Raw genomic sequence first — 24,887 nt, 5'->3', positions numbered from 1 at the left:
ACCCTAGCGAATCAATGGGTACCGGAGGAAAACTCTCTGCACTTGGTTGTCACAGCTGACACAAAGGAAGTTGGTTGTGGCTGTTGGAAATGAGTCATCTCAGCTCCAGGACTTCTCTGCAGGACTTTCTCAGGATACTGTCCTTGGCCCAACCATCTTCAGCTACTTCATAAATGACTGTGTGGAGATGCAGTAAATGGGGGAGATACTAAATGAGTATTTTGCATCAGTACTTACTGTGGAAAAGGACATGGAAGATATAGACTGTAGGGAAATAGATGGTGACATCTTGAAAAATGTCCATATTACAGAGGAGGAAGTGCTGGATGTCTTGAAATGCATGAAGGTGGATAAATCCCCAGAACCTGATCAGGTGTATCCTAAAACTCTGTGGGAAGCTAGGGAAGTGACTGCTGGGCGTCTTGCTGAGATATTTGTATCATCGATAGTCACAGGTGAGGTCCCGGAAGACTGGAGTTTGGCTAACATTGTGCCACTGTTTAAGAAGGGTGGTAAGGACAAGCCGGGGAATATAGACCAGTGAGCCTGACTGAGCTATAGGGAGAGGCTGAACAGGTTGGGGCTGTTTTCCCTGGAGTGTCGGAGGCTGAGGAGTGACCTTATAGAGATTTACATAATTATGAGGAACATGGATATGGTAAATAGACAAAGTCTTTTCCATGAAGTGGGGGATTCCAGAACTAGAGGGCATATGTTTAGGGTGAGAGGGGAAAGATATAAACAGACATAAGGGGCAACTTTTTCACATAGAGGGTGGTACGTGTATGGAATGAGCTGCCAGAAGAAGTGGTGGAGGCTGGTACAATTGCAACATTTAAAAGGCATTTGGAAGGGTATCTAAATAGGAAGGGTTGGGAGGGATATGGGCCAGTTGCTGGCCAGTGGTACTAGATTGGGTTGGGATATCTGGTCGGCGTGGCCAGGTTGGTCGAAGAGTCTATTTCCATGCTGTACATCTCTATGACTCTATGACCTGCTCTCCATCATAAGATCAGAAGTGGGGAAGTTCATTATGCAATTGTCAATGTTCAGCACCATTTGCGACTCCCCAGATAGTGAAGCAGTCCATGTTGAAATGCATCAAGATCTGGACAATATCCAGGCTTGGGCAGACTAGTTGCAAGTGACATTCACACTGCATAAATGCCAGGCAATGACCATCTCCAACAGAAAATAATCTAACCATGGCCCTTGATATTAAATGGCGATATCATCATTCAATCCCCCACTATCAACATCCTTGGGGTTACCACTGACCAGAAACTTAACTGGACTCTTCAAATAAATAGTGGCTACAAGCACGGGTCCGAGGCTAGGAAGGCTGCAGCGAGTAACTCACCTCCTGACTCCCCAAAATCTGTCCATTATCTAAAAGGCAAAGCCAGGAGTGTGATGGAACACTTCCCAATTGGGTGCAGCTCCAAAAACATTCAGCACCATCCAGAACAAAGCAGCCAGCTTGTTTGGCACTACATCCACAAACATTCACTCTCTTGACTATTGTTGCTTAGTAGCAACAATGTACATATCTACAAAATGCATTGCAGAAATCCACCAAAGGTCCTTAGACAGTACCTTCCAAACCCACAAGCATTCCTATCTAGAAGGACAATGGCAGTAGATTTTAATGTCGCTGGATCAAAATTCTAAAATTCTCTCCATGATGGTATTGTGAACCAACCCAAAGCACGAGGACTGCAGGGGTTCAAGAAGGGAGCCCTTCACCAACTGTCAAGGGCAACTAGGGACAGGCAATAAAAATGCTGACCAGCCATGACACCCATGTCCCATGAATGAAAAAAAAATACAGAATGTATGTTATAACTTCTACCCTTTTATGTTGGTTTTGGATAGCAGCTGTTGATATGATTCTGTTTTACATTTACACCTTCTGCAGAGAAACAAGTTTCTTTGCTTGTCCCATCAGCATCTCCTTTTGCCATACACAATGATTCCTTTTGAGATTTAGGACAGGAGTTTCAAATGGGTTGGAAAGCAAGATATGAGTTTTGCAAATTGCAGCCCCAGAGATTGTCTCAGGATCCCAATGCTTTTGGATTTTGAATTTTGAAAGGCATGGCAGGAGTGTTCGCTAACAAATAATAGCCTCTTAAAGCATCTTTAGCAGCTGATTAAAGGGGCTGCCTGTTCCTGAATGGCACTTTCCAACAATTTTTCAATGAGCTCGAGCACACCTTCGTGCCGTGTTGGGTGCATCTCAAGACTCAAAATAAACTTCTCTAAAACTGCCTTGGCAACGAATTTGCAAGGTTAACCATCATAGACACAAGAACAAGCACCAGACTTTACTTTGCTGTATGCCTTGTTCTTCCTTGATGACCTTCCCAAGAGCTGCCTGCTTTAATCACCAAGACAGCAACAATCCCAAAATGACTGTTATCTACTTTAACTGTTGTACCAGGCAGGCACCTCCTGAATCCTGGAGGTGATACTCCTTCTAATTATTATTAATCCTGTTTCCTGGCCAAACAAGCCATTTACATTTAAAAGTCAGATTAGATTAGATTAGATTACATTACATTACATTACAGCGTGGAAACAGGCCCTTCGGCCCAACAAGTCCACACTGACCCGCCGAAGCGCAACCCACCCATGCCCCTACATTTACCCCTTACCTAACACTACGGGCAATTTAGCATGGCCAATTCACCTGACCTGCACATCTTTGGACTGTGGGAGGAAACCGGAGCACCCGGAGGAAACCCACGCAGACACGGGGAGAATGTGCAAACTCCACACAGTCAGTCGCCTGAGGCGGGAATTGAACCCGGATCTCAGGCGCTGTGAGATCTTGAGTATAAAATAGGAAGAGGGCACAAAAAGGATAGGAAAGGGGTCTTTTTGTTACAGTTAGAGATCAACAACAGAACAAATCATGGTTCAGTCATCCAGCAAAAAAGATGCATAATACTGTCATTCTCTATTCGAATAATATTGATCACTTCCTTATTCCCTTTACAGAAGCTGTTGGCTGCCTTCTCTTTTCATCTTACTGCCCTTACAAAATCTAACCAGAACCAATTCACCAGATAGTGACATAAGTGGTCATATCTACTCGTATGCTTCAACTTGGATCATACTTCTTTTTAAAGTGATGTTACACATATTCTGGCAAGTTGCTATGAGTAGTATTGACAAAAAGTACCACTCAAAGGCTGAAGATACATGTCCTGGTCGTAGCCTCAAGTGTGTGCTCTTATTGGAGGATTTTATTGGAGCAGTGTAGCTTCAGGTTCTGCACAGCCTAGTAACATGATAAAAATTAGAGTGAAATTTAAAGAATTAAATACCATCTCACAAGAAATGAGCTCTGAGTTGATCTAGTGAGATTAGTAGTGTGAATGGAGTGTGTGATCTCATGCAATGAGCCAACTGTATTTTACGTGGACCAAGCGAAAGAAAATCTGTTTTATTTCAGATCATAAGTATTTAATACTTCTGCAAAACTGCTCTCAAAAGTTTGTTGAAAAATCATCAAGAGGTTCATGACTCACTGTTAGCAGAAAGCAGCAAATGTTTGAATAAAAGGCAGATCTGTCATAAAAAATCAGTACTTCACGTTTAAACAAAATCAGCACAGCATTAAAAGGAATGGATATTGAAATCATTTCCTTATAGAATAATGTTACGTAAATTTTTCAGATGGTAAGATATGCCATTGTACTTTATATCATAAAGGCAGACATTCTAAATGAACATACCTCTCCTCTGTGAGGAAGGTGCACTAGAGATCCTTGCAGAGATGACATCTGGTTTCTGGCCCTCCTTGACTTCAATTGTCACAAGTGTCTTCATATTGTCTTTATTGCCGACAAACGTATCCTTCTCCTTTTGTCCAGAAAAACTTCTTTGTAAGAGATTGATTGTTCTAGCAGACACGTCTGAGCACTCAGCAGAACTGTGTTGGTCTAAGCACACTGAGCTGTCTCTACATGTTTTACTAGAGTCCTTCTCTGACGCAGGCTGGATTGTCTGTGACTTGTTTATGTTGCTCCTCCCTGGAGTTCTAATGTATGATTTATCAGCAACAGCATTTTGTAAGTAAAGTTTCTTAGTGTAATCCTTGTCAAAAGTCCTTGTTTTACTTGATTCATCTGCAAGAACTTCAGATGCAATCGAATTACTTAAGCTTTCAGTAGAAGAAATCAATGAATTTGTTGTCCTAGGTGGACCTTTCTGTACTTCTGCAGTTGCAAAGTTAGATTTGACAGTGCTATAAATCAAGTTGCAACCAGATTGTGGTGAATGTTTTCCATCCCTTTGGACAAAGCGGAACATGTTCTCCTTCAAGGATGTAGACCTGTCCCGCTCTATCCCATTTCTCTTGTTTGAGCCCGTGAGTTTGCTATTTCTACTGGACAGTAAGTATTCAGCCTCTTTATCTGTTTTTCCTATAGATTTACCAAATTCCCATGTGTCCTTAAGTCCTGCAGACTTTCCTTTTGGAGATATTTCTGAATATGAACTTTTAATTTCTTTTATCTTTATTGCAGGACTGCCTGAGAATAGCTGCTGTTGCTGTAGAATTCTGCTATTTCTGCCTTCATTTCTTTTCTGAGTGCAGAAGTGTGATCCAAGTTCAAAAGGTTGGTCAGGTGAGTGCATTGTAAACTTCTTCATTCGGTCTTGTATGGAGTTACTTTTTCTGAATGGCGTGCTATTCATGTATATGTCACTGGCTTTTTCTGAAAAGCAAATACAGAATGAGGACCATTTACTCGACAACATGATAACAAATCAATGTTAAGAGTATGGACCTTTATCTCACAATTCTTTAGTCTAGTGGCTAAGTATGCATTTTTGATAGGCAAAAAACTTGAAATTCAACCATATATCATTAAATATGTGCATCCTTATTGGAGGAAGACAATTTCCATTAAAAATTCACAATGCCCACTGGATCGGGGAAAGAATAGCAATTAAGGTTCAATAGCGGGCTCTAGCAATATAGACAGTCATGAACTTTATGTAGAAATATTACATTTTCTTTACCTCAGTGAAATAGGAAATCACAACAGCTTATTTAATACCTTAAGGTTACAGTTGTAACATTATTAAGCTCCATTTACCATTTGTCTCCCTGCTAGCATCAGTGGTAGCATTTACACAGCTTTGTTGATTGGTTCTGGAATTGGAAATGTTCATTTAAAGTTCACTGGTCAAGCCTGAAACGGACTAATAACATCCAGCAAGGAATGCATCACTTTAGACAAAATCCAACATCCTTATCAAAGTACTAAAGTATCCCATCAACTGGAGGGTTGAAGGAGGCAGTTTTATGCATTGAAAAAACTGAGATGTCTTTTGCAACCATCTCAGTGAGTAAGGACGGGAGGATCATCTTTGCAAAGAAGAAGTGTGATTGGGACACTTTGACTGGAAATAAATATTGTTTATTTTGTTTTTTGTTTTAAAGATAAATTTACTAATTGCAAGGTTGAAGTTTTAGAATTAATTAGAATGTATTATTTATGGAAAAAATATAAAGAAAACATTGAAGAATTTTATTGAACCCAAAAGTAATGCAATAATATTGAGCAAAAGGTGTGTATACAATTCTAAATTGGGGTCTTCTACAGCTACCTGAGAGAACAAGATCAATAATGGGTGTTAGCCAAGGTCACACTTGAATTCCAAATTAAGCATGGAATACCGATCTCTTCGACACTCACTGAGCTGCCTGGTGCACTATTTAATGGTTCGCGCTACTTCACCAATCTTTGCTCCCAAGTCCCAAATACTCAGTCCTACGTTTCCCCAAATAACCAGAAATTTAGCCTGAGTAGACAGGCATATGTGCAGACAGTGACATTATTACACATGGACTATAGTGGTGTTGATTGTATATATGCAGGTGCATTCTGGTTTAGAGTTTTTGGTTACTGGTAGTTCAAATCATAGGGCCCACTTATGAGTAGGTCGGCAGTCATTTTGATAGCCTTCTTCGAGTTCAGAACAATTTGTCTGTTATTTAGTAGTGATCATATTATGATTCAGTTAAATGTAGCATCTATGAACTGGCTAAATTTCTAGATTTAGGTAAGGTTGACTTCAAAGGGTTGAGACACAGACTGTCCACAGTAACATAGGGTGGCACGGTGGCACAGTGGTTAGCACTGCTGCCTCACAGTGCCAGAGACCCAGGTTCAGGCGACTGTGTGCAGTTTGCACATCTTCCCTGTGTCTGCGTGGATTTCCTCCCACAGTCCAAAAACGTGCAGGTTAGGTGAATTGGCTGTGCTAAATTGCCCATAATGTTAGGTGTAGGGTTGCGCTCTGGTGGGTCGGTGTGGACTTGTTGGGCCGAAGGGCAAAGTAATCTAATCTAACCTGTCAATATGCAAAGTAAATTAATGTGTTACAGAGCCAGTTAACATCCATAAGGGGAACAACATCTACTTGTCAAATTAAATAATGAATGACTTAAGAGATAACGTAAAATCTAAAAGAATGCTTACAAACTGATAGAATACGAACCCAATTTATTTAAACTTTCCCGAAAGAACAGTCCCTGTATCCCAAGAATTAGTTTGGTGATCCTTCATTGGCAAGAATATCTTTCCCTGGGAAAAGTTTTGCAGAACATCTACATTCTGGCTCATAAACTGATTCTGAACTTCCAGTTACCTGCTACTTCAACATATCATCGTGTTTCCTGGCCAATATTTTGTCTCATACCTGCTGCAGTGCCATAGAAAGGATCAGCGCAAAAGCTGGAAGAACAGCATCTTGTGTTCTGCTTGGGGACCCTACAGCCTTCTGGGCTGAATATTGAGCTCATACCTTTTAAAGTCTAAACACCTAATTCCATGTCCTTTATCCAACCCCACACCGAGGCCTTGTCATGACATAGGGTATTTGTAAAATAGCCAATCCTTTTGACAATTTATGAAGTTAAAAATCACACAACACTGGGTTATAGCCCAACAGGTTTATTTGGAAACTGTGATGAAAGAACAGTGCTCCAAAAGCTAGTGCTTCCAAATAAACCTATTGGACTATAACCTAGTGTTGTGTGATTTTTAACTTTGTACACCCCAGTCCAACACCAGTACCTCCAAATCTTGACAATTTATGGTCTCCATTATCAGCTTTTCTTTCTCCCTGACATACTATCATCCATCCGCTTGTCTGCCTAACTGTCTTCCTCGCTCTCTCTAGGCTTCTCTCCACCTATTGCTCACCACCACCACCCCTCGCAATGTCTTCCTTTTTTTTCCAATTCACTTAGATTTTACAAATCCCCTTGATGCATTCTCTTCATAACTTATGCTTGCACCTTGCTTTGTGTCATCTGCAAACTTGGAAACGTTATATTGAAACACCACTGTAAATCATTGAATAGATGGTGAGCAGCAAGGAACAAAATTCTGAGCCTTGGCATATCCCACTAGCCACAGCCTGCCAACATGAAAATGACCCACTTATTCCTGCTTTTCTGTCCACTAATCAATTCTCAATCCATACCAGTATATTCTGCCTACTCCCATGCACTCTAATTTTATCTATACAGCTTTTGTTTGAGGTCATATTGAAAGCTTTCCGAAAATCCAATTATCATAAATCTACCAGTTCTCCCTTATCTACTCTGCTAGTTACATGCTCAGAAACCTCCAATAGGATATGAAACATGTTTTCTCTTTCAAAGATCCATTTTGATCCTGTCCTACACTGTTTTCTACATAATCTTTTTATTGAATTTATTATAAATTCCAGCTTCTTTCCCACAACTGGTGTTAGTCTGTTCTGTAGTTCCTCGAATTCTCTCCCCTTCCTTTCTAAAATAGTCAGATAATATAATTGTCGCCTTCCAATCTGCAGAAACCATTATGCAGTTAATAGAATTTTGGAAGATAACCACTCTCATCCTCAAGGTGACTGTAAATGTGGAAGACATTTGCAGGCCAGTTTCTCTAGCACTATCCCTTAACATTGCATTTAACCTCAGTGTTGTCCACGTTAATGCACAATGCCTTGGCTACAGTCATCAACACTACGGTTCAAGGATTCATAGTGTTTGACATAATTTGTAGTCAAGGAATTGGTTACTTATCCAGGAAGAGTAATGCTCGGTAATTAGAACTTATTTCACTGTTGACATCTGAAGATGCTGCTCATCTTTCACGTGGGTATGACTTAACAAGAACAATGACACTAGTACAGACATTTTAAGAGTATAGTGCATATATATTTACAAAAGTACAAGATCATTTATAACATGTATTACACATGCCACTTAAATGATTTCAGTAAGATTTTTTTCTTGCTTTCTTTCCCACTACATCTAATAGCAGGCCAATTTTCACAGCTGGGGTGGAGTACGTCTTCACTGTCATTGGCCTTCTTGACCTGGGAGACTTGGGTAATCATACCCAAAGGTGTTTGGGCCTAGAGGGCCCAGGACTAATGAAAGTGTCCTTCCCAGATGCAGGCTCACCATCTTCAGCTGGAACGTCTGCAGGCTTTGGCATCATAGATAGGAAAAAAGATGGAGAATACAGGCACTTCTTTGGTATCCTGAGAGGAAGCTTCTTGGTGACCAGTGTGTGGCTCCTTCCAATAGGTGCTTAATTTAACCACCCTGTCTCCCTGAGAGGAAGGGGCACCTGGAGTAAAGTCAAAGTCCCTCCTCCTCCAGCCTTATTGAGCACTTATGGGTAATGTGATGAAGTGCACGCCTGTGCAAATATAGAGAAACTGAATGGGCTGCACCTGGCTCTCCATGGCAGTTGCCATAGCAAAACCCATGTGCACCATTTTGGAGCTAGCAGGGTACTTGTAATGTTGGTGGTGGTCACCTCCATCCATCAATCGAATTTATTGACTGCCACTGACAAACATGCTTGCTGTTCTATCTATGCATTTTCATGATGTGGAGGTGCCAGTGTTGGACTGGGGGGTGACAAAGTTAAAAATCACACAAGTTTATTTGAAAGTACAAGCTTTCGGAGGGTTGCTCCTTCACCAGGTAGCCAGTAGTGCAGGATCATAGGACACAGAATTTATAGTAAAAGATCATAGTGTCATACAACTGATGTGATATATTGAACAAACCTAGATTGTTGTTAAGTCTTTAATCACTTAGAATGGGTTGCAGGGTTTTTTTTAGATTAGATTCCCTACAGTATGGAAACAGGCCCTTTGGCCCAACAAGTCCACACCGACCCTCCAAACAGTAACCCACCCAGACCCATTCTCCTAGCCTATATTTACCCCTGACTTAGTAATTTAGCATAGCCAGTTCACCTGACCTACACATTTTTGGATTATGAGAGGAAACTGGAGCACCCAGAGGAAACCTATGCAGACATGGGGAGAATGTGCAAACTCCACACAGACAGTAGCCCAAGGCTGGAATCGAACCCAGGTCCCTGATGCTGTGAGGCAGCAGTGCTAACCACTGAGCCACCATGCCACCTCATTTTGATTCATTAACATATAAATATCAAAACTTCTTTCAAGAGATAACATTCCTGCGATAACTTATTGATTGAGCTGAGATGTCACCTTTTTCTATAAAACCTTAAGTTATTTTGGGAATATAACTTGAAAGAAGTTCTGGGATTTATATATTAAGTGATTAAAGACTTAACAGCAATCTAGGTTTGTTCAATGTACACTGCATCGTTGTATGATACTTTGATCATCAATAATAATTTTGCTATGATCCTGCCCCACTAGCTACCTAACAAAGGGGCAGAGCTCCAAAAGCTTGAACTTCCGAATTAACCTGTTGGTCTATAACCTGGTGTTGTGTGATTTTTAACTTTATGCATTTTCAAGAAGTCATTAAAATCATGGGGTCATTTTCCATGACCTGAGCAATTACCTGATGTCTGGCAATCCTCTGTGTCAAGGACCTGGACATTTCTTCTTTGACCAGCTGCTGAGATGTATCAGTGATGTGCTTACCAGCTTGCACTCCCATTATTAATCTAGAAAAAGTACCCACTGAGGTGAAAGGCTCTGAGTTGGAGGAGGGTGAATGTGTAAACCTTGCTGGTGCATCCTCTGAGAAGCAGGTAAATGTGGTTGAGACACAGATCAGTTACTATCAGATTGAGTGGTGAAATTGGTTGCAGGGGTGAAAAGGCAATTTTTCACTGTACCTGATTTTTGTTTCCACCAAAGTTAAGAGAATGATGGTTTAAACCCACATCCGAGGCTGTTTTGCAAATTTCAAGGTTGTTTGTATTGAATCTGAGATTTTCCAGGTAATTTTACCCCTCCCTGATGAGCTGTAATGTCTGCAGCTTATCCCCAGCTCAAAACTCTGAACTTAAGTTGCTCATGCATTGCATCCAGAGGCTCTAACATATTATAGCTACGATATATCACCTAACCTGCTATCTTACATGTGTTTTGTTTCAACTAATTTACAGTTCTGCCGCTCACCAAACTCCTTTCACTCACCCAACCCCTGACATCACACTCTGTAACTCAAGCAGTACTCAATGCAGACTAAGCTGCATGGGTCTGAGTAGAGGGAACATTGATAGGAACTCACCAAAATTAGGATAGCAAAATAAAAGTCACTAAATTGATGACACAAGAGTGACAAATCATTTGGAGCTTTGACTTCCAATCCTAGGGTTTTAAAGGAAATAGGGATGAACAGTACAAATGCTTTAAACATAATCTTTCGAAGTTCTCTTGATACACCAGTCCACTTTTGAAGAAATGTGATGGAGGGAAATCAGGGAAATATAGGCCAGTTGGCCTAGCATCTGTTGTCAGGAAATTCCTCGGATCTCTAAAAGGACTGGGTTACTGAACACCTTGGCAATTTCCAGCTGATCGATAAAAGCAGCAGGAGGAATTTCTAAAATACTCCAGTTCTGAAGAAGTCATATCAGATTCAAAACATTAACTTTGTTTCTTTCTTTCCAGATCCTGCCAGATCCAGCTGCTGAGTTTCTCTAGCATTTTCTGTATTTTGATGATGATAAAGAGAAGGCAATAATCATTAATGACTTTAATCTACACAGAAACTGGCCTGGATGAGGAGTTCATAGGGGCTATAAAGGGGTATCAGTTACACAGGGGTGGCTACCTGCTTGCCTTTTTGACTGCAAAATGATGGATAGAATTGGCAAAAGAGAACATAAACAAAGGATGATGAAGTTAAAAATCACACAACACTAGGTTATAGTCTAACAGGTTTAACTGGAAGAACACTAGCTTTCGGAGCAACGCTCCTTCATCAGGTGATTGTGGAGGGCTCAATCGTAACACAGAATTTATAGCAAAAATTTGCAGTGTGATGTAACTGAATTATACATTTGAAGAATTGATTGTCTGTTAAGCCTTTCATCTGTTAGAATACAGTAATAGTTTCACTTCTTTCATGTGTAAATCACAAACCCTTTTTTTAAAAGTTGCATTCTCGGGTTAGCTGTTAACAATGGTGATAGCTAGACAATATGTTGAAGGTGTTAGCCCCCTGTGTTCTCTGTCTATGACCTGGTGTTTAGATTGATTCCAATCTAAAAAGTGAGATAACAGAGTTTTACATAAATTCATGCAGTTTTTGAGCTCAGAGTTCTACATGAATGTATGTGGTTTTTGAGCAAAGTGCAATGTAACTCTGAAAGTACCAAAAAAAAATTCACCACACAAAATATGTGTGTGCATGTGGGTCTTTGTCTGTGTGTGTGTGTGTCGTTCTGGGGTGGGGGTTGTGAGTGTGAGAAAGAGTGTGTGTGTGTGTGTGTATACAGAGTGTCTTAAGTCTGTGAGGGGGTGCATGTGTGGGAGTCTGTGTGTCTATAAGGGTGTGTGTGGGTGTCTGTGTGCGCATCCGTGTGTATCTGTGTCCATGTGTATGTGAGAGTGTGTGTGTGTGTGTGTAGGAATATCTGTGTGTGTGTGTGTGTAGTGCAATGGTGATCACCTGTAATGTGACATGAACCCAAGGTCCCGGTTGAGACCCTCCCTATGGGTACCGAACTTAGCTATCAGCCTCTGCTCGGCCACTTTCCTCTGCTGCCTGTCCCGAAGTCCACCTTGGAGTTACATTGCACTTTGCTCAAAAACCACATACATTCATGTAGAACTCTGAGCTCAAAAACTGCATGAATTTATGTAAAACTCTGTTATCTCACTTTTTAGATTGGAATCAATCTAAACATCAGGTCATAGACAGAGAACACAGGGGGCTAACACCTTCAACATATTGTCTAGCTATCACCATTGTTAACAGCTAACCCGAGAATGCAACTTTTAAAAAAAGGGTTTTGTGATTTACACATGAAAGAAGTGAAACTATCACTGTATTCTAACAGATGAAAGGCTTAACAGACAATCAATTCTTCAATGTATAATTCAGTTACATCACACTGCAAATTTTTGCTATAAATTCTGTGTTACGATCGAGCCCTCCACAATCACCTGATGAAGGAGCGTCGCTCCGAAAGCTAGTGTGCTTCCAATTAAACCTGTTGGACTATAACCTGGTGTTGTGTGATTTTTAACTTTGTACACCCCAGTCCAACACCGGCATCTCTGAAGGATGATAAAGTATGCACCAGAAATTCAAGAATCTGTTCTGAAATAATATGCAGAAATTAAACTAGAAATGGATAAGCATGATATGAATGACAGAATGCTTAAAGAGTCTTGCATTCCTCCAATGGCTATTTACCATGTGAATTAAACTGGAAATAAAATATGTCAAAAATAAATGCAATGCCAATATATTACATTTTCACCATTATGTTCACAATTTAGCCTGCCATTTAATCAGCATAGTATTTATGTTACTACCCCTGAGATGTCCAACGTAAATGTAATTGCCATCTATGGGAAGGGTAATAGGCTAATGAAAAAGACCACCTTGGTGTGTGAATGTTTCTTTCTAAAAACGAGCATCAGATTAATATGTCACCGTCAAGCAAGTGCCAAGCATTACTTGATGGGACCCGTTAAATTGTCATTTGTAGATTCTGCAAGGTCAGGAAAATGATCAGGACAGGGAATAAAATTGACATTGATGCCACCAAAAAATTTTAAATTAAAAGAACTTGGTTGAAAATTAAGCAATATGTTTGGCTTGGGAAATAAAGTGTAAATAATGAGGCAATGTTACTTTAAAAGGTTGTAATAAATAACTTGGTGGACAAAGATGGTAAGCTATGACATAATAAGTCTGTCAAAACACAATATCAATTTTTATAAGTGTATTGAGTTTGCTTAATGTTTATTCAAATCAAATTCAGTACCTCATATGGTACTCTTCTATACCGCAACAGAGATTACTCCATAGCAGCCATCTGCCAGTTGGTGAAAACAATGTGAACAACCCATTTCAGTTAGACATAAACATACAGAAGGCTAAATCACAAACACATGGTACCTCATAAATTAAATGTTACTGTTCATACTTATAGTTCTGAAGAAGGGAAAGGGTTAGATTCTGTGTGCTTAACAACTGGACATCAGATATAAATCTGTGACACAGTTCTTTGGATGCTGTGAGGTGGAAATATCCAAATGAACACTTCTGCTGCATCAGTGCTACAGGCTCCAGTGGGAGTCCACACTGCCGAATCCAGTAGCTCAGAGTGCTTTCTATAGTTTCTTCCCTCCATTATGTCTTCTTCTTTCTTCCACATATTAACCCTAGGTTTGACAGCAGACCTAAGGAATGTGTGTTTAAAAATTACATGATAGCAGAATCAATCTCAGCTATATACAATGTCAGTGTCACTGCTATGACATGTTTGCTGTAGGCTCAAGCAGCATTTTTGCAGTCTCACAGTTCAGAAAGTCCCCAGCTGCTATACATGCCTGGCTTTCCAAACTTTCATCCTCATCTGTAATAGTTTTATTGGTTTTAGAATAGCATCAACATGCTCATGATTTTAGATCAATGTGAATACATAACAAATTGTAATTTATATTGTGTCTTTAACAAACCACAAAGGAAAAGATTTTCTAGTAAATACAAAGTTGTTTTTTAGAGTAAGGAGGGAGATATCTACGCAGCGAGCAAGCAAGGCATTGCAAGTCCTTTGCTGTTTTCCCCGCCTCCTTGAAGTGACTGAGGTGATGACTAATAACCATTATTTCTAAATTCAATTATTATTATGTTTTTAATCTTCCAATGTCTGTGCAAGGTGAAATGATTCAAATGGCTAAACCAACAGTGGACTCCTCTACTACTGCGTACATTAACTGCAGACTTACATTCAAACATTTATTTGGCATGAGCTTTGCAGATAAATATTTCTTAAAAATTAATATTAAGCCAAATGAAACAACGTAAGAGGGAAACTGAGGGGTCCAGAGCATGGGGATAAGCAGGTGAAAGCACAGCTGGCAATGATGGGACAAAGGAGGGATGATGCCCAAGGGGTTAGGTTAGTGGGAACATATTTCTAAAGGATTAGGAGAGCTGAAAAAAAATATTCAAGTAAATGTGAGCATGAGAACCTGAACGAATGAGGATTTGAATGAATGACACTTGGTGTTAGATTGGATATTAGTAGATTAAATTGCAATGAGCTTAAGTTTACAGGTGTGGTGGTTGGGAAGCCAACCGGCACAAAATTGGAGTATTAGAATCGGGACATGTCAAATGTATAGATGAGGACTCAGCAGGGTATGGGTCAAGGTAGAAGTAGAAACAGACTATGTGTAAGAAGAGGAATAAGGCTTTCTTTTTGATGAAGGATATGTTAAGGGGACATAGTATAGATTTTGTGGTAGCAGTGCAGGAGGAAGAAGGCAGCTACTATTTGAGATGTCATGGCAAAATTGGATAGGTAAGAATGTGTCAAACTGCAGGTTGTCCCAATTAGCTAGACAATAGAAAAGAGGCAATGCAATAGGATGATGTGTTTGATTATGTCAAGAGCAGCATGACATGAGAAGAATGATGAAGGAGAATGTTTCAGGCAGTTACAAAAGTGGGACTTTTCAAGACACAGTTATGTTTTAAAATGCCTTCTCTAATTTAAGGTGAAACAAAATATTCTGGATAGGAGAATAGTGATCATACTGACACCTCTGCACAGAGATAGTTCACACAATCTGGTTGTCATGGGGAAAGAGAAGTGAACTAAAACCCATTGAAAATCCCAGTGCCAATTTTCACAAGACAGTAAAAGGAACAGCTGCTCTTTGAAGATACAGAGAGACACAGAGAAAAAGTGGCAAAGCAGATAATACCTGTGTGAAAGCAGGATATTGTTAAGAAGCCATTTTTCTAGTTAAAGGAAGACAACAGAACACATGGAACTTTTGGAGACTACAGGAACAAGGAGTTGCTGATGTGGACTTTACTGGTGGAAAGCAAATCTGAAATATGGGTTAAATGGATTGATTTTCAAAAGATTTTGAAAGTTGCAACCTGGTGTTACAAAGCAAAGTGAACCTGTTCGAACATGTTCTTGTCACATATCTACCAGAAGTAGGTGTATCGTGAAAGGAGTTGTATGAGGTATCTTCATTGCCTTCATTAGTTAATGCAAAAATACCTTTTCTTACTTTAAAACATTATTGCCTGTTCAGTAGTTTTGATTTATGTTCATTTCAGTTTGAAATTTTTTGTTTGTTCTTCAGTTTATTTACACTGACACTGGAATTTTTTTATCAATCTCTAAAGGGATATTAATGTGGTATAATTACACTTTTTTTAAAAACTTGGTTCAGAGCTGTTTTAGTGATGTGGCAGGAGAGGAAACCAAATGGCAACACTCAAATATGCAGTTGCAGGAAAGAAGAGCAATCATTTACTAGGCAATAATATATCTAAGAGCTTTAATTAGAAGAAGGTTGAGCAGTAATTTGTAAAGATGGTCAAAAGCAGCATCTTTGAGGAAGAAGTGATGGTGTGGTTTCGAAAAGGATAGGAACAGATCCAGAGAGAGAGAGAGAGAGAGAAATACTTCCATCATTAATGAGCTTGGAAGAGAGGATGGAAAATTGAGTGGTCAACAAATAGCAGAAATGGGTTGAGGAGACCAGGGTGTGATTTCATGAACACAATATATTTGGAAAAGACCTGAGGGAAGAGAAAAGAGAAACTTAACTATGTCACTGATGTGCATACAAAATGTCTAGATCAGAAACAGAACTATAATGGCAAGACAATGTGGAAACATAAAATGGCAAATGTTACATGAAAACTATTGACTATTTGGTTAGGTTTCCAATTCAACAGATCAGTTCTATCCTTCTCAAATATCCATGGTTGCACTTGCTGTTCTTTTCGGGTCCAGTAGACAAAAACATTATTGCAATATCTGATCACCTTTTCTTTGTTTACCCAGAATATTGAGTTCATTTTTTATGTCCTAATGCCAGTCAAATTTGATTAGCATCAAATCTGGTATTTAATTAGCTTTGTTACTCAATGTAGAAATTTGTGAAACCAGGAGAGAATCTGTTTAGAGTTGTATTACCATGCCAACAAATTTTGGAAAGAACATTTCACTGAATACTACAATTAGCTAATCTCAAAACAAAAAACACCATTATTCAATGGTGATTCAAAGGATGAAAACTAAAGGTCAGTTGTTCCTTATTTCCTCATAGGCTCCCTACCACATATCCAGCTCCAAGAGCTGGTAGGCAACGTTATTGGTTGAGATACAGTTGACAATTGAAACAGGCATATCTGTGATGCACTGCACAATTGTATTACCAGACCACAGAACTTGTCTCTCATTAGAGAGATCAAATAGTGATGGTTTAACAAGAGTCACCATACCTCAGGCAAGGGATGAGGCTGAGAAGGGAAATCCTTTTTGGTAACCTAAGCTGGTGCAGGAATGAACCGTCATTATAGAGTGTTTTCTGAAGTCTTAGTCTTTAGAAATTAAAGACATTGGTCTTCAGAAACTGAATGCAAGGAAAAATACTTCAAAGGAAAGAGTTAACTAGTTTCTTTTAATCTGTTTAATTTGTTCACATAAGTACTCATGACAAAACATCCAAAGCAATTTGTGAAACTGTGCAGATTTGCTTTCATTTAAGTTTTGAATTGAAGCCAGCAAAGACTAAGAGAATCTTTCAGCATTTGATTATAACAGGTTGTATTGTGTCCTGTTTGGAGTGTCCTACTGGGAAAAAAAATTCCTTATTAGGTTAAAAAATGTAAGAAAGTGACATGACTTTTACACAATTCCATTGAATGCCATAACGGCACATTTCCTTTTTTTGCTATGCACTTTTTACTGCTGTGTGGGAAAGCACATGTATGAGACTATGCTTTGCAAATACACTCAAAAGGAATAGGCAGATGTTTATAAAGTTTATCTGATTGGAGTGTTCCACCCAAAAATAAAAACCACACTGAATGAATGTAAACATACCAAAAATGGAAACAGTACAAGCTCACAAAAAGAAACTGGCAGGAAATAGAGCAAACCGGTTTTCCAACCAAAGTGAACATTCAAAACTGCAGGATTCCTTTTGAAGTCCTCAAGAGATTACATCAAAAGGATTTGACCAAGATTGAATACGTGTTATGTATCTTGTCCTCTACTGCAGAGAAACATAAAAGATTTTCACTAGTAACAATGTGCACAAAGCTTTGCTGGGAAAACAATTATCAAATTCTACCAAACACAAAGATCTCAAGTTCAACTTTAATTCTGGGTCTATACTGAATTTATTTATTCAACAAAGATAACAGAAAGAATACTGCAATTGGTATCAACAGTCTCTAACTATGGATAGGAAATTAATTTGTTCTTACTGCTCTGGATCATCACCCAGTAACTTCTGCTAAAAAGGATTAGTGCATGAACACCATGAGAGGATAAGACCAGTTTCAGCACTGTTGTTTTGCACGATTTAATAGCCTACTAAAATTGTCATCAATGTTCATATATTAAAATGATAATTTAACAAGATAGCAAAATATATTCCTACCATTGGACTATAACACAACAAAAATCAATGATCTTCAGAAGTAAAAAGCTGAAAAATTAGGCGACTAGAATTGTCCAACATATATTTACCAGACTACTTAATGGTCAGATAAGAATACCACTCAAATAGGCACCTCATACTTGTAATTGCATTGGAAATGTAATGATTACAGATATATGCAAAAGCACTACAATGTTCAAATGTAGATTTTCCATGTGATTTTCATATGGGTCATGGAGACTGGGCACCTTAAAAATGGTGGTAGGAGCAGAATTCAGACTCCTACCTCCATTTCTGACAGATCATATTTTCACCAGGTGAGGGGGGTGGAATTGAGATTCCAACATATCGGACACTAATTTAGGGGGAATGTTTGAACTCCAGTATTGATAAGATCCGTGCACTGTCATGCTGTTGAATTATTTATATTGCTGGCCCTCTGATGATCAAAAGAACTACCTGTCTGTTTATGTGAGATTTGAAAAAAATCTGTTCTAGCATTTTCAAAGCTGATTGTTAACATAACCCAAACTGCCATCACCACAATGTTATTAAGGTTTACTTGCTTTCCACTACATATCACAAAGTGGAGAAAGGGGGCAGTTGTAAGCTCAGTCTGATAACAGCTTAAAAGATTATCATGGGATACTTCCTTGGTGTAGGGTTATGAACATAAATGTTTGTTTTTAAAAGGAATGAAGTATCTCTTTTAATATACAATGAAGTCTGAAACAGACATTTACAATTTTATTTCTACATTGTACTATGCCACCATTGATCTGCCTATGGTAGATACTGAGTTAACATGGAAGGGTGTAAGGGCATGGAGCAGTAGAAGCATGGGTTAACATATGCTGGCATAGAGAATAGGTACAGATATTAGGGATGTGAGGACTGAGCGCTGGTGGACTTAATGTTTGAGAAAGCAACTAAGTGAAATTGCCTTTTACACAGACTTCTTTCTGCATCTGGCAGTTCATGGACATCTCTGATTAGCATTGGGAGGGAGCAGTCAGACTGCATTCTATACCTACCTCCTCCAAGACCAAACATTGCACCATTTGGGATATGTTCCCCTGCAGGCATGTATGCCGAGCTAAAATCCAGTCCTTAATTTCTCAGGCCATCCCATTATATATTAATAGTATCGTAAAGGCTAAATGTATTTTAATAATTTTATGGCCTAAGTAATTCTGTGCCTGCACAAATATTTGGTTTCGTAGTTCCTAGTACATCGATCCAACAATCAAAACATCCAGCTGCTCAGTTGCTTCTGATACAAGTACATGGTTCAAACAGAGTTTAGATCAGAGTGGTGCTGGAAAAGCGCAGCAGGTCAGGCAGCGTCCGAGGAGCAGGAAAATCGATGTTTCGGGCAAAAGCCCTTCATCAGGAACCTTCAAACAGAGGTTAATACCTGGTGATTAATATAACTAGTTTTGTATTTACAAGGCTATTTAAATAACAAAATACTCTGTCTCACCAGTTAACTCTTTCTGCTTGGATGGAGTTGCTATGCTCCTTGGTGTTTGATCCTCATAAATGATCTATGAGGAAACAAAGAAAATCAAATGCATCACTGCCATGCCTCAAGATTTTTTGAGCATTTTCCCATGAAAACAATTTGGACAAAATAGATTTCAATGTTTGTTTTAAGTAGCATATATACTCGTGTATAGGTCGATCTCATGTATAAGTCGATCCCTTATTTTTGGCGAAAACATCTTGTATTGTCCATATATCTTGTGTATAAGTCAATCCTACTATAATGTATTAAATCACATTCATTCATTCACACCGGTAACTCTATTCATCACTCTTTGTTTACTATATCGCACCTCCATTCATTCATTCATGATTCTACTTACACTTGGTTTACTACGGCACGTTTTGATTCATTTGTTCAGACAGGTAATTCTATTCATTGCTCTTTGTTTACTATATCTCACCTCCATTTGTTAATTCGTAACTCTATTTACCGCACTTGGTTTACGACAGCAGGTTTTGATTCATTCATTCATTCAGACTAAGTCTATTGGTACTTATCACACTTTGTTCACAATACATCCAAAGTTAATATCATTAAAACGTTAATTATTTTAACTGTGCCATTATGAATAAAGGTGAGATATATTAGCTACATAATGGTATATCTTTAATTCTTTGACAAATTTGTTAATGTTGCTGAGGTTCATAACAGAGGAAATGGGAGGGAAATGGAAGAATTTGGCAAGCAAGTTCAAGATGCTTACATTCAGAATTTAATAAATGTTTCATTTTAAGTGTGTCATTATATCAGGTCATGACAATGTTGAACAGTGTGATTTTGCAGGATTTCAATGAATCTTTGACTTGCTAAATTTTTGTACCAGTCTCTTGCTTTTATCCGGTATTTACCTTTGCTGAAATTCATTGTGTTTCTCTTCTTTACCTGGGATTAGTTGTGCGATCAAATTGACTTTCGTTAATAATTCGGTATTTCAAACTGCAGCGTGAATTTCAGCCCCTCAAAACTTGTGCCTTTGTATTAGTCGACCCCTAATTTCAGCTTAAAAAAACCGTCTTCAAAATTCAACCTATACACAAGTTTATACAGTACTAGTCAGCATGACATTCAAACACATGAATACATATATAACTAAATGGCACAGTTGGATGGTTTGTGCAGCATTCATACATTGGCTAGTTGTTCAGCAATATTTGGTCGTTTAAGGAGACATCTGCCACCTTGGTAGTGACAAATCTTTTGGATATTTGTGTTTCTTTGAAGGAAGACTTTTTAGGCATCAATTCAGATATCAGAAATGCAGCAGAGAGGTATCAAAAGGGTTATCAAGAGGCACTGGATTTCAAAAGTAGAAACTGTACTGTTCAACAAGGGCTTGTTCTTGTATTAAGTAAATAGTCTAACAATTGGGCTATCATACTCTTTATACTTTGTATTTTTTTGTTTCTGTAATGCCATGCAAATGAAATTGATTTGATTATAACAAGTGACATCTATTATTCTTATTTGTTTTACCTACTGTGCAATAACATAGTTTATGACCTCAACAAAGAAATCTTTCTCTAGTGTTAGTTCAATCTATCTTTACAAAGATTAATGAACTACATGTGTTTTGTGGATAGAAACCTGGTACAGATTAGAAGAGAATTTCCTGACTACTGCTATTGTTGCAGCAAACACATGACTGTGGGATTTAACTTACAAGAAGAAAGGCAACCAGACAACTTATGACACTGATTGACTCCACTAAATCTGCTTAAATGTCACTCCTCTATGCCCAATTTAGTCTATTATTTATATTAGTTTTGCTTATCTGCCTTCTCTGGTTTTTAGCACTACATGTTTGCATATATAGTCATATTTGAAACTCAAAACCCCATCTTCACATCCTACCTTTATTTTTGATTTGTCTGTTCCTCATGTCTGATATCATTTGACTAGGTCTGTCATGAAAAATGCAGCTTTCTGTAGCTCTCCTTTCACAACATTTTCATTTACTGGAGATCAAAGCTAAGTTTACAATTGATATGTCTCAATGCACACTGTTAACAGATATATCAAATAAATTATCATAGGAGAGGGCCATAGGTAACATCTATGTTTGACATTTGCAACTATTTTCATTTTCTAGACATTTGGTTATATTATTCCTAAATAAATCAAATCAACATTCTTTATGTCGGTTTATGTTCTATTTGGATATAAATTTTCCATACATCATTCAATGCTATCCTGAGATCATGTCTACTGGCCACTGTGCCTTCCATCCACAATTCAGTCACCTCAAGGCCTAACTTCCAAAGTGTTCCTCATCAGCTTTCCAAGCTTTACTGTATATAAATTCCAGTATATCTGTTACATTTTTCCTGCTGTAAACATAGACAACTTAACATACCTATTACTGCTGAGCCTTCAATAACTCCCTATCCACTAATACATGAATATTAAAATTCTCACTTTGGTTACCATACATGGTTTTGTATTGCATTGCATTTTTAAGAACTATTGATTCACCAGATATGTCGCTGGTTGGGCCACCAATTACTGCCATCCCTAATTTCCTTTGGATAGGTTTACAGTCATTGTCCGTTGTATGTTCCATCTTCAATACTCTTCACTTCCTTCTTGGCTAACTATTGATTGGCTGAATTTAATTATTAATTGACCATCAGTCATCCACTATTGTACAATCTCTAAACTCTTCTATCTTGATTTATATCACCACCTTTAAAACCCAACTTTACAAAAACCTCCTATAAGTCTCTTCCTGACAGGCATTACTTTTGTCTCCACATCTCTAATATATTTTATTTAGGAATAGGTTGCATTATAACACACTGTCCACAAAATCTTTTTAAAGTAACTTTTTAAGGAAAGAAGGGACTCCAATTTTGTAGCTTTGCTAGAAAGTTTACCTTATTGTCAAGTGTCATGAAACATGTGTTCTCTTCATTGTTGTCATTGGCTCTTCCTGTAGTTGCTGAAGGTATATTATCATTGATGTCAGAATTCAACCAGTTTTGGACAGAGCCCAGATTCACGTTCCTGGAACTTATCTCTGACTGGAAAATGCTATCCATATCCTCCCTTTCAGGTGTAAGAGGTCCTGCGATGACATTCTCATTGTTATTAATTGAGGCACATCTATTTTTTCTAAAAACTTCAGTTTCTTTTATACTGGTATTTTCATTGTTGAGACTTGAAGGATTATTCTGCTGCAATGCATCATTGTATTGTGTTGGAATTATCCTGTGGGTTTCTAATGTGCCCCTGGAACCGTTAGATGTCATATATTTTTTGGAATCTTTGTAACTTTCATTTTTCAAGTCCGAGTCAGTACTGAATGAGTGACAATCCAAACAAGAGGATTCTGCCCTTTGTCGAGATCCCCAAATTGATTTCACTGAACCATCATCGACTCTCTTCAGTGGATCGAGAACAACTGTTTCAGAGGCTATTTCTGTAGTTTAAAAGAAACAAATTTTAACTTTAAAAAATACAACATCAATTATTGTGCATAGTAACCAGCTGAATGTCAATCCCATTTCCAACAAGTACAGAAGATAAATATTGCTTCAACATTGCATACGCAGGTCATTACTGAATCAGTGCTTTAAGAAATGCTTTTATTATCCTACTTCATTGAAAAGAAACCAATACAAAGCCTGCAGATCAAATACATACCTACTTCAGAAACTCATTTCATTCACATTACAGAAAACTATCATTTACAGCATTCATGCTCATTTGCTTAACCCAGTTTATGCATAATTTGATGTTGCCATTTATTACAATATTACCAATTTTATATGAATCGTTATTTTTGCCTGATCTATATTGTGCCTGTATAGGGGTTCAAAGGCCTACAAATAACTCACATCAAAGTTTTCCACTAAAACTCATTCTATATCTTGGTCTTTCAATCTAAGATCCTCTCTTACTAATGTATTCATCCAATCTCTTATTAAGAATGTTACCAAGCCTTCTTTTCCTTTTTATCTATCCTTCCAAAATGCTGGTTATCCTTGGATATTCAATTCTGAATATCGGTCACACTGTTGCCACATCTCTGTAATGGCAATTAAACCTACCTCAATTTATGCATTCAGATCATAACCCTTTTCTTGAATGTCACATGCATTCAGAGAGACTGCATTTTGTTTAGCTGTTTTTTATTTGTTCATGGAATGTGGACATCACTGCACATTCTTAGTTGCCGTTGTGACAGTGTGTTGAGTTGCTTCTTAAACTTCTGCAGCCCATTTGCTAAGGGTAAGCATACAATGTCATTATGAAGGGATGATTTGGGGGTGCCAGTGTTGGACTGGGGTGCACAATGTTAAAAATCACACAACACCAGGTTATAGTCCAACAGGTTTATTTGGAAGCACTAGCTTTCAGATTCGTACTCCTTCATCAGGTGGTTGTGGGACCATTAGTCATTGGGAGACCACTAGTCAATGGTGAGGTAGGAGGCCGCCTTGTCAAATTCCTTTGGGATACTGGAGGTTCCCACACAACCCGAACACCTCTAGGTTCAATAATCTACCCCGGCGGACCACAGGGACTATTGCTTTAAATGGGTTTACTGTCAATGTACAGGAAGGGTACATTACAAAACTGATAGAATTTAAACTAGATGACATTACATGTCAGTACTCTGCTTTTTTAGTCAATCTTCCCCCAAGCGCAGTACATATACTTGGTATCAATTACATGACTAGGTGCAATTTTGCTTTTGATTCAGTGAATACCTGCATATGGCAACTGTCTCCGACTAGCAATGTAGTCCCACCCATCATTTCAGCAGGCAGTTGTGCTAATTGAATCTGCACATAGAAGAGTTTCAGGTTAATCCCTTAACAATGACCAAGGATCCGACTATGAGAGAGATAATTATAAACACAAAAGGGTATTCGCCCAACATAAACCTGACTGTGGGCATATCCTGGGAGAGGTGATAATCCAGGGGCCTGACCCAAAACCACAAAGACAATACAGTTTCCCCGGACAGGCACAGGGAGAGGTGGCGAAAGTGATTGATATTCTGTTTCAGCAAGGAGTGCTGCAACCAGTGGCCTCCACTAATAATGTTCCAATTTGGCTGGTCAGGAAGCCAGATGGTTCATGTCGTTTAACCATTGATTATCGTGAGCTTAATAAAGTACCCCTATCACTGCACCAACAGTAACTACCAGCCCAATAATTAAACAAGCCCCACAAGCGAAGTACTTCACAGTACTTGATATCAATAATGGCTTCTGGTCATACGTTTGAATTGGTCCTGCCAGTAGAAATTCATGTTTACCTTCTAGGAACAACAATGCACCTGGACTTATCTACCCTAAGGGACTAGAAGGGTTTTCCTGGACCAATTGCATAATACAATATATAGACGACCTACTTCCACAGCCAGAAATAAAGGAGGACCACATTCAGCTCCTGAATGAATTACTCG

General features: G+C 38.6%; 1 protein-coding gene and 1 long non-coding RNA gene across 5 annotated transcripts in view; one reads left to right on the top strand and one right to left on the bottom strand.

The window, feature by feature from the left end:
• Positions 1-24,887, bottom strand: part of smtnb (smoothelin b) — a 362,626-nt gene that overhangs the window by 151,760 nt on the left and 185,979 nt on the right. For all 3 annotated transcript variants that reach the window (XM_043715564.2, XM_043715563.2, XM_043715562.2), the window contains exons 7-9: positions 22,345-22,889; positions 19,406-19,469; positions 3,744-4,727 (exon numbers count right to left, since the gene is read on the bottom strand). In XM_043715564.2, coding sequence (XP_043571499.2) covers positions 3,744-4,727; positions 19,406-19,469; positions 22,345-22,889 — 1,593 coding nt within the window. The remainder of the gene's footprint in view (positions 1-3,743; positions 4,728-19,405; positions 19,470-22,344; positions 22,890-24,887) is intronic.
• LOC148145364 (uncharacterized) overlaps positions 4,274-24,887 on the top strand; it is a 180,828-nt gene continuing 160,214 nt past the window's right edge. For both annotated transcript variants that reach the window (XR_015761247.1, XR_015761246.1), the window contains exons 1-2: positions 4,274-4,403; positions 4,536-4,637. This is a non-coding gene — a long non-coding RNA (uncharacterized LOC148145364). The remainder of the gene's footprint in view (positions 4,404-4,535; positions 4,638-24,887) is intronic.

The sequence above is a fragment of the Chiloscyllium plagiosum genome, unplaced genomic scaffold, assembly GCF_037043375.1.
Source record: "Chiloscyllium plagiosum isolate Xiang-an unplaced genomic scaffold, Cpla_swu_hap1 HiC_scaffold_24, whole genome shotgun sequence".
Classification (NCBI taxonomy): Eukaryota; Metazoa; Chordata; class Chondrichthyes; order Orectolobiformes; family Hemiscylliidae; genus Chiloscyllium; species Chiloscyllium plagiosum.
This window is presented reverse-complemented; position numbering and strand designations above follow the sequence as displayed.